We start from the raw sequence: 10,397 nt of genomic DNA on the forward strand, positions 1-10,397 counted from the left end.
TTATCTCCTACCATATTCTCTCCCCCCCTCAACATGTGATGCCTCCTGTTCTCATCCTACCTCACCCTCAGTATAACCATTAGATATGTTCTATTTCCTCCTCCCAGGAAGATACATGAATCCATCTCAGTGCCCTCCTTTTTACTTATCTTTTCTGGGTCTATGACTTGTCTCATGATTATCCTTTACAGCTAATTTATTTTATACGTGAGTACATAACATGTTTGTCTTTCTGGGTCTTGGTTACCTCATTTAAGATGATTTTTGCTTCTTGTTGAATTCCTTTGCCTGAAATTTTCATGTCATTTTCTTTTACAGAGGAGTAGTAACCCACTGTGTAAATGAACCACATTTTCTTGATCAAATCTTTGATTGAGGGACAACTAATTTGTTTCCAGTCTCTGGCCATTATGGATAAAGCTGCTAAGAACATAGTTGAACAAGTACCCTTTTGGTAGAACAGAACATCCTTTGGATATTCTGGTGGTATAGTTGTGTCTTAAGGTAGATTGATTTCCAATTTCCTGACCAACTATCATATTGATTTCCATAGTGGTTGTCTAAGTTTGCACTCCCACCAGCAATGGAGGAGTGTTCCCCTTGCTCCATGTCCTTGGCAGCATGAGGTGACATGTTTTTGAGTCATTCTGATAGGTTTAAGATAGAATCTCAGAGTCTTTTTCATTTGTATCTCCCTTATAGCTAAGGATGTTGAATATTTAAGTGTTTCTTGGCCGTTTAAGTTTCCACTGTAGATAATTCTCTGTTTTGACCTGAACCTCATTTTAAATTGGATTATTTTGTTTGTTGATGCCAGTTTCTTGAGTTCTCTATGCATTTTACATGTTAGCCCTCTGTAAGATGTAAAGTGGATCAAAATCTTTTCTCATTCTTCAGGCTCCACTTCTGTCCTTTTGAAGGTTTCCTTTGATTTACACCAAGTCTCATTTAATAATTGTTGATCTTAGTGTCTGGACTATTGTGAGTCTGTCCAGAAATTATATCTTAGGCCAATGAATTCAAATGGATTCCCACTTTCTCCCCTACGAGACTTAGTGTATCTGGTTTTATGTTTTTATATTTGATGCACTTGAAATTGGGTTTTGTACAGGGTGATAAGTCTAGAACTATTTGGATTCTTCTACATGCCAACATCCATTAAGACAGCACCATTTGTTGAAAATTCTTTTTTTATTGTATATTTCTGACTTCTTTATACATGTGTAGATTTATTTCTGGGTCTCTGATTCCATTGCATCGATCAATGTATCTGTTTGTATATCAAAACCATGTGGGTTTTATTACTATAGATTTGTAGTTCTCTTGAACCAGGAATTGTGATACATCTGGTAGTTCTTTTATTGTATAGGATTGTTTTAACTATCCTGTGTATTTTGTTTTTCAATTTTGAAGTTTTATATGATTTTTTTCAACGTCAGTAAAGAATTGTATTGGAAATTTGATGGGTATTGCCCTAAATCTGTGGATTGGAAGCATCTTTTGGTAAGATGGACATTTTTATTATGTTGATCCTATTGATCCATGAACATCAGAGATCTTTCTATCTTCTGATATCCTCTTAATTTCTTTCTTCAATAACTTGAAGTTTTTATCCTACAGGTCTTCACCTGATTCTGAGAGACAAGCAGAAGATGCTTTGGTTATTATACCTGTCCTAGTTTGATTTCTGTTGCTATGATAAATTATTCTGACAAAAACCAAGCTAGAGGAGTGTGCCTACACTCAGAACATATACTGCCATGTTATTTCTCATATATGCGTCTTAGGTTCTATCTTTAGATTTTTCTGTTTAAAGTGAAGTCACTGCATAGGAGTGTATAATGGGCCACTGGAAGAAAAAAGTCTTAATGGAAGGTAATAATATTGCATGTATACAAAGCAATAGATATCATTACATGAAGCCATGGGTTTGTAAATGATATTTCCAAAACTAGGTGTGTAATACCTTCATGTGAGTTATTGCTCAGGGAGGTCCCACAGGTCTCCAAAGCAGAATACAATATTGTCATTACTCTTTGCTATGTAACATAATTGATAGGATCCTACTGCTGAAGAGGTCATATATTTTCATATATAATGTAGGATATTTTCTTCTAGTTATAAGGCTGCTAGGGGAGATATATCATCATTGGAACTCTGGCTGTGTATCCTTCTGTGTGTTAAATGATCAACCTGCCAACAAGATGTGCCCACTGATTCAGTAGTGACATGGCTGTTTTAAGGAGACATCAACTATTATCTCATTAGACTTGAGACCTCTTCTTTGGGGAAAGGCATGCACATGGTATGTCAGCCTATACAAAAGCCTATGTCTATGAAATAAAAAATGAAAGAAAATTTTATTTTAATAGGTAGGTGATAATATGGGAACCCAGTGTTAATCACGTGTTATGAAAGAACTATTGAAGTTGTGCATGAGCAAAGTTCAGATGGATTCACCATTCATTACCTTGAATGTTAGGAAATAAAGGTTTTGTTCAAAGGCTGCCATTTATAGATTACATTCATAACTAAAAATACAACAAAAAATAGGAAACAGATGTGGCAAATGTAAGAAAGAGCAGCTTTGTGAGGAGACAAATTCTGTTAAGGAGAAAAAATTACTAAGAACAAAGGAAAGTGAGAAGGAGCTTCCATAGAAACATGTTAGCCCTGAAAGCCAGACTCATGAATGGAAGCACTGACACTTGAAAAACGGAGACTTTTTTAAGACACATAGGTGAACTGGCTTCTTGGGGTACCCTCTACACATCTGCAAGGAAGAGCCACAAATGTCTCCACAGTCCCAAATAATAGTCAACTTCCTGGTTCATAACAGCAGGCAACACAGGTCACAATGACATTTACAGAAAAGAAAAAAAGCCATACCCTGCATATGATGCAATGAAATAACAAGTGAGACCTGCACCACAGTCACAACTGCTTCCTTTGTTGTGGTTGTCCTGTGCAATTACTGTGCAAACATCATTTCTATACACCAATGACATCCTAACTAAATAGGCAATACCAGCCCATTATTTCAATCTTCTAGAAGGTGAAAAGAGCAGACTGTAATGAGTATACATTCTTTGGATCACCTGATAATTTCTCCATTTCATAATAACTTTAAGAAAAATTTAAAGATGTATTTGTCTTATTTTATGTGCATGAGTATTTTGCTTACATTAATATTCATGTACTTTGTGTGTCTGGTGGCCAAGGAGGTCAGAAGTGGGAGTGAGTATGGGGAACTGAAGTTACAGATGGTTTTGAACCAGTATATATGGGTTCTGAGAATCAAACCTGGGTCCTCCGAAAGAGCAACAAATGCTTTCAAGCAATGAACCATCACTCCATACACACATTGTATCTTACTACAAATTTAGATCAGTGAAAATAAACTCCTATAATGTAATTCTTGTCATTTGTTTATTAAGTGATAAATGCCAACACAGAAAATCTATCAGTTTGTGTACCCGACAATTCCATGTCAGGTAGAATGCTAAGAATGTTATCATTGAATACGTCAATGGCCATAGTTTATATTCATTACATTGATAAGAGATACTTTGTCCCGCGCTTCGTCTCGCCAGCAGGAACGACGCGGCACACACAGGATCCTACTACAGAAAAGCTTTAATGCGTCTTGAGAGGGAGAGCATAAGCTTACAATGCGGAGACGGAGAGTGAGGAATAACCGTCCCTTATATAGGAAACTATCCTCGCCTAGGACGTGTCACTCTCTGACTGGTCGCTGCCAATTATGCCAGATGACGTACCAAAACGTACGTGTCCCTTTGAGTAGGGACGTTACCAGGCGCCTGCGTATTGCCCTTTTTACTAGGTGCGTTCTGCCGGATGCCGGTGCCATCTTGTAATGGAGTTTGTGAGGACAGCTCCTCACATATGTGAGGACAGCTCCTCGGACAGCTCCTCACATCTCTGTGAGGACAGCTCCTCGGACAGCTCCTCACAATACTTCAAGTCTGATGTGTGCCTCACAAACAATTTTGAGGACAAGAACACATAAGTGATTCTGAGAGGTTTGCAAGAGGCCCTAGTTCGGTCTCTGTCCACCAGGGGGTGGAGTTTCCTAACACATGATCATTATCAGTGTGAACTATAAGTGTCATAGGTTCATCATTTTGTGTCATTCCCTCATGTCTTCATGTGAAGAGTTGAGAACATCACTCTGATGATGATGAACATGAACGCTTCTCCAGCTTTAGTGACTGTGATGCTGCTGTTCATGCTTGGTAAGTAAAATGTCTTCGAATTTCCACTCTTTCTTCTATGATGTTAGAATATATTGAACCATCTGTAAAATTTGTCCTTACTGAAAACAGATATCCTCTTCTTCTTCCAGGGATGAAGAAGACCCATGGAGACTCAGTGACCCAGAAAGAAGGTCAAGTGACCCTCTCAGAAGGTGACTTCCTATTTATAAACTGCACTTATTCAACCACAGGATACCCAACTCTTTTCTGGTATGTCCAGTATCCTGGAGAAGGTCCACAGCTCCTTTTTCAAGTCACGACAGCCAATAACAAGGGAAAAAACAGAGGATTTGAAGCTCTGTATGATAAAGGAACCACCTCTTTCCACTTGGAGAAAGCCTCGGTGCAAGAGTCAGACTCAGCTGTGTACTACTGTGCTCTGAGTGACACAGTGGCAGAAACCACAGGGGGAGCTGAGCACAAAGTATGAGAAGCAAAAAGAAGCCTCATATCTGATCGTCTGCCTTTGGATCACCCTGTTTTCTCCACAGTTAGTGCTATGTGCCCTTGTGTTTCTCTGGTTGATGAAAATCATACAAATGGTCTGAGCAGAACCAGAAAGAGATATTAGTACATCTGGAATTTCATATGGGAAACTGCAACCCTAGGCACATCAGTGGCTCCTCATGCAGGTAATAGTGATTTTACAGGAAAGCCATGGATATAGTAGCATTGTCAGTTGTCTTTATCTCCATGTACAAGTCATTATCTTCATGTTGTTGTATGCCATGTCCAGCATAACATAGAGGACCAAATATGCCAGGAATGGTGGCATTTAGATGATTATGGCTGATACTATGGAAGGACAGGTTATCAGAGGGCCACAGCCTTTCATACCTCAAGGTTTCTAACAAATATGGGAAGAGAAGAAAAGAGAAAGGATGACAGAGGTAGGTAGGCAATCTTTAGATTTTCAATGTTCCTGATCTTCTCTAAGTCCAGCTCCCTGGTTTCATCCTCAGTCTTCTAACAGACTACCTGCTTGGCCTCTCCTTCCTCATTGTGCCCATTCACAGAGGACAAAGAACACCATGATGTCATAATCTGACTTCCTACCTACTATGGATGCCCTTACCCCAGAGTTTTTTTTTGGCAATCCCCATGCAGAAGTGTCTGTACTCAATACCAAGAGGCACATTATTTCTAGAACTATAGTATTCACACCTGTCAAGATGTCAGAGCATTCCTTTGCAGGCAACCAACAGCAACTGAGCTCTCTTAAAAACCAAAGGGTGCAATGGAAACAAAGAAATCAAATAAGAACACACATCCAACAGAGACAAGACCAGATATTGTCATTAAGAATTTCTATGATCGGGTTGGGAATTTAGTTCAGTGGTAGAGTGCTTGCCTAGCAAGCGCAAGGCCCTGGGTTCGGTCCCCAGTTCCGGAAAAAAAGAAAAAAAAAAGAATTACTATGATCCCAAACACAAATGCCCAAATTTTAGCATAAAACAATCAATAACAGCCAGGACAATATGTATCCACTGAAGCCTAGAAAATTTACTCTAGTTGGCTCTGAGAATTGCAATATACTTGAAGCCCAAGACAAGGACATCAGAAGAACCTTTACAAACATGTTAGAAATCTTGAAGGAGAAACTGGATAATCCCTTTAAAGAAATCTTTTAAAACACAAATAATGGGATGAAATGAAGAAAATTGTTCAGGATATGTAAGTGGAAGTAGAATCGATAAAGAAAATAAACGCTGAGGGAAAACTAGAAACAAAGAATCTAGAAACTTAAACAGCAAACTCACCAAGAGGCAAACCTCACCAAGAGAGCATACAAGATAGAAGAATCACATCCATTGAAGACACAATAGAAGATATGGATAACTTGGTTTAAAAAATGTTAAATCTAAAAATATCCAGGCACAAAACATACAATAAATCTAGAATATTTTGAGAAAACAGAATATATAAATAATAAGAATAAATGAAGGAGAAGAAAGGTCAAAGGCACAGAAAATGTTTTCAACAAAATGATGTAACTTAAATGGCCAACCCTTAAAAGGAGGTATTTATCAAGGCACAAGGAATACACAGAACATCAGATAGTGTGGACTAGAAAAGAAAGTCTCATGTTACATGACAATCAGAATACTTAATTACAGGATGAATAATGGGCATGTACTGACTAGTTTTGTGTGTCAACTTGACACAAGCTGGAGTTATCACAGGAAAGGGAGCCTCAATTGTGGAAATGCCTTCATGAGATCCACCTATAAGGTATTTTCTCAACTAGTGATCAAGGGGGGAGGGTCCTGCACATTGTGGGCAGTGCCATCCCTGGGCTGGTAGTCTTGAGTTCTATAAGAGAGCAAGCTGAGTAAGCCAGGGGAAGCAAGCCAGTAAGTAACATCCCTTCATGCTCTCTGCATCAGCTCCTGCTTCCTGACCTGTTGAGTCCCAGTCCTGACTTCCTTTAGTGATGAACAGCAAGGTGGAAGTAAGCTGAATAAACCCTTTCCTCCCCAACTTGCTTCTCAGTCAAGATGTTTGTGCAGGACTAAGACAGGATATTAAAAAGTACAAGAAAAAGAAGTCATATATAAGGAAATAACATAAAAATGCAGTCATCTCAATAGAGACTGTAAATCCAGAAGGCTTTGGACTGTTGTTGTACAAAGTCTAAGCATCCACATATGTCACTCAGACTACTACACTCAGGAAAAATGCAGTCATTGTAGATGGAGAAGCCGAGTCAAAATATATTCCAAGTTAAACAGAATTTACCTACAATTTCAGCTTTACGTAAGGTGCTAGAAGGAAAACTTCAACCTGAAAAGGATAACCTCATCAAGTAAAACAAGGAATAAATAATGTCAGACCAACAATTAAAATAAAATAAAATAAAATAAAGCTAACAAAAAACACAAGGAAATATACCTACCACCATAACAAATACTCAGAATCAACAAATACTGCTCACTGATAACTCTTAATACCAAATGGTCTCAATGCCACAACAAGAAGAATGAGAGCAATAGAATGAGTTAAAAAACAGGACCCATCCTCGTGCTGCATCCAACTGACACACCTTAGCATCAAGGATAGACATTACCTCAGGGTGACAGGATTGAAAAAGTTATTTCAAGAAAGGACCTAAGAAGCAAGCTACTGTAGTCATTTTGTTAATGACTAAATAGACCTCAAACCAAGACTGCTCAAAAGTGATATGGCCTGAAATCACGTTTGTTGTTGGTGTCAGTCCACTAGGGGACATTGCAGGTACTTTTTCTTAAGTCACCCTGAGGTTAGAAGCACTGAGAAGAGACATAAGGACATAAGGCAATCGATTCCCAAAGCAAGAGGTACAAGCAATCTGTTGTAGTTCACCCGGGTCTTTAGTTCTCAATGGTTCTGTAGAAAGCCACAGATATCTAGAGCCTGTTTATTGGATCCGTGTGTCTATAAATCTATTTTAAGAGTAATTCTCCAAACAGATATAAACAAAATAGAATTACAGGGCATTATGACAACAGACACTCAAGAGAAAACATCTCTACTTTTTTTTGCTTTTAGGTTTAAGTCTAAAATTCCCCAAACTCAAAAAACTGGAATTATTCCAAAACAACTTATATCACACATGCGAACGAACAGACACACACACACACACACACACACACACACACACACACACACACACACACGATTAGTTTTTCCACCAGCATTCTGTATTTATGCATTCTCCTTCTTCAAACATCCTCAGCCCCTCAAACTCCTTATATTACAAGTTACATTAGAAACACAGTGTCCTGGGCTCTACATCAATGTCCTCCACAGTCCTGGAGCAATTACAGTGCAGTCATGAGGTGGAGGTGGGTGGAGTTTCTTGTTCAGATGGATGAGGAAGCTCAGTGACTCAGAAAGAACCTGTAGTCTGTAAGCACAAGTTGTCTGGGTACAAGGTTTGGCACCCTTTAGAGTTGGAGAGAAGACATCTCACCAAGTGGACAGGGGCCATGGAGAGGAACCTGGGAGCTGTGCTGGGGATTCTGTGGGTGCAGATTTGCTGTGAGTTGTGCTAAGCTAAGTTCCTATTAGGGATTCTCCAGAAATGTCGGTGGTGGAGGGGGAGAAAGTAGATGAAAATCTCCTGTGCATTCTTCCTCATGTGCGTCTCCTGGGTATTTGACTGGTGGGGGTGGATACCTCTCTTTGATTCTGTTTTGTTTTCTGTTTCCAACAGGGGTGAGAGGAGATAATGTGGAGCAGAGTCCTCCAGCCCTGAGTCTCTGTGAGGGAACCAATCCTGCTCTGAGATGTAATTTTTCTACCTCCATGAAGAGTGTGCAGTGGTTCCTACAGGATCCCAGGGGCAGCCTCATCAGTCTGTTCTTCCTGGCTCCAGGAACAAAGGAGAACGGGAGGTTAAAGTCAACATTCAATTCTAAGGAGCGCTACAGCACCCTGCACATCAGTGGTGCCCAGCTGGAGGACTCAGGCACCTACTTCTGTGCTGCTGAGGCACAGTGCTCCCAGTGAGCCTGCAGCCTGGCCCCAAACTGCAGCTGGCTGTGCAGGACAACCCCTGCCATGGAAGACTCTGCCTGAGGCTTTGCACAGCTGTGGCTTCATCAGATCTCCACAAATCACAAAGATGTGAGGAAACATAAAAATACCACTGTAGTTCTCACATTCTGATATGACACTGACTTCTAGAGTGCTAAATGCTCAGAAATATCAGCATGCATGACTAAAATATACCCCTTTATTTTTCCATGTTTGTGCTAATGTCATAGGATATGAACTTTTCTTACATATTGGAGAATCATTCAGGTCATTTGTTATAACTCGAAACTGTAAGCAACTGTTTTCATCCTTTGTTTAAAGAGCACAAGACAAAACTGAGGTAATCTGCTCAATATGATGTTGATAAATTTATTAATTCATCTAATAAATTACGTGGTAGAAAGGCAAGAGAAATCTTATTATTAGATCAAGACATTATAGAAATGTCTTGATATTATATTAAATATATAACACATTTAATTCTGCAGTGCAAAACAGATATTTTATATCATAATTAGGAGCCAAAAGATAAAATAAAAGTAGGAAGATGTATTTGCAATTTATGTCACAATAACACTTGTAGCCAATGATTCTACCTTATGTGCAAAACTTTTCATTAAAACACTGCTTTCAAAAGAAAAGTGTGAGGAAATATTCTAAATATCATACAATAGGGGACTGATTTATTATACAATAATTAAATGTGAACCAAATAAGTGGTTTATTTTCCAAGGGTTGAGTGATTATATTCCACAGTTGAAAACTATGGCATGTCCTTGTCTCTGTAAGGAACTGGGAGTCAGCCATGCCATTCATCCACGCATCATCTCTCCATTGTTTTTGAAAGAACCTAGCTCGAGTCTCAAGATGGTGCGCCCCAGGAAACACCGATCCCGGAGGAGCCCCCAAATGAAAGATCCCACGCAGAGAGAGACCCTTACTCAAGTCTCAGGAAATCGTGGACCCCAGACACAGAGAGACCATTTTGGATGTAATAAGCAAAGGCGAGGTTTATTACGGAGATCTATTATGGGGATCTCTGGGCCGACACGTACCCCACACAGGAGACAGAGGTGTCGACCCCGAAACTCAAAAGTCAGGGGTTTATATAGGGAAGGCTAGGGGGTTTGGCGCGGTTACACACAACTGGCTAATTTCTGGCATGGCTATAAGTGATTGGCTCATTCAAACAGACAACACAGCAGAAGAGTACGTGCTGACTGGGGCGTTCAGGATTTTAGAAGCTAGGGGCGTATCAGGGTTTGAAGGACATCTGGTTAAGGTATGACTCTGAGTAAGCTGGGGGAGGTGCCCTTCTGCATCTTTATGGCCTGTCAGTCCTGGCTGCAGGGCGGGCCCCGCCCTGACTGGATTTTGAAACTTATTCTTTTAATTTTATATTTTTAAACCTTAAATCTGTATAATTTTTCTTTTCAGTTTTCACTCAGGAACAGCGGCTTGTGTGAGTACAACAGCAACTGGATGGCCTTTCATTTTCTTTCTAGAGCTTCACAGATTAACTGAAACCTTGTGATTCATTCGGCTTCATCCCCATTGTAACTATACTTCCTTAAAATATATATTATCCTGACTTCCAGGACA

At 39.6% G+C, this 10,397-nt stretch overlaps 1 gene segment (V, D, J or C); it reads left to right on the plus strand.

Annotated features, from left to right (window-relative positions):
• The first annotated feature begins 3,791 nt into the window (after positions 1 to 3,791).
• Positions 3,792 to 9,436, plus strand: LOC691067 (T cell receptor alpha variable 22-like). The segment is given in 3 exon segments: positions 3,792 to 4,256; positions 4,367 to 4,429; positions 8,473 to 9,436. Coding segments are annotated over 3 exon segments (420 nt in total).
• Positions 9,437 to 10,397: the final 961 nt, after the last annotated feature.

This window comes from Rattus norvegicus, chromosome 15 (assembly GCF_021556685.1).
Source record: "Rattus norvegicus strain SHRSP/BbbUtx chromosome 15, alternate assembly SHRSP_T2T, whole genome shotgun sequence".
In the NCBI taxonomy this organism is placed as follows: Eukaryota; Metazoa; Chordata; class Mammalia; order Rodentia; family Muridae; genus Rattus; species Rattus norvegicus.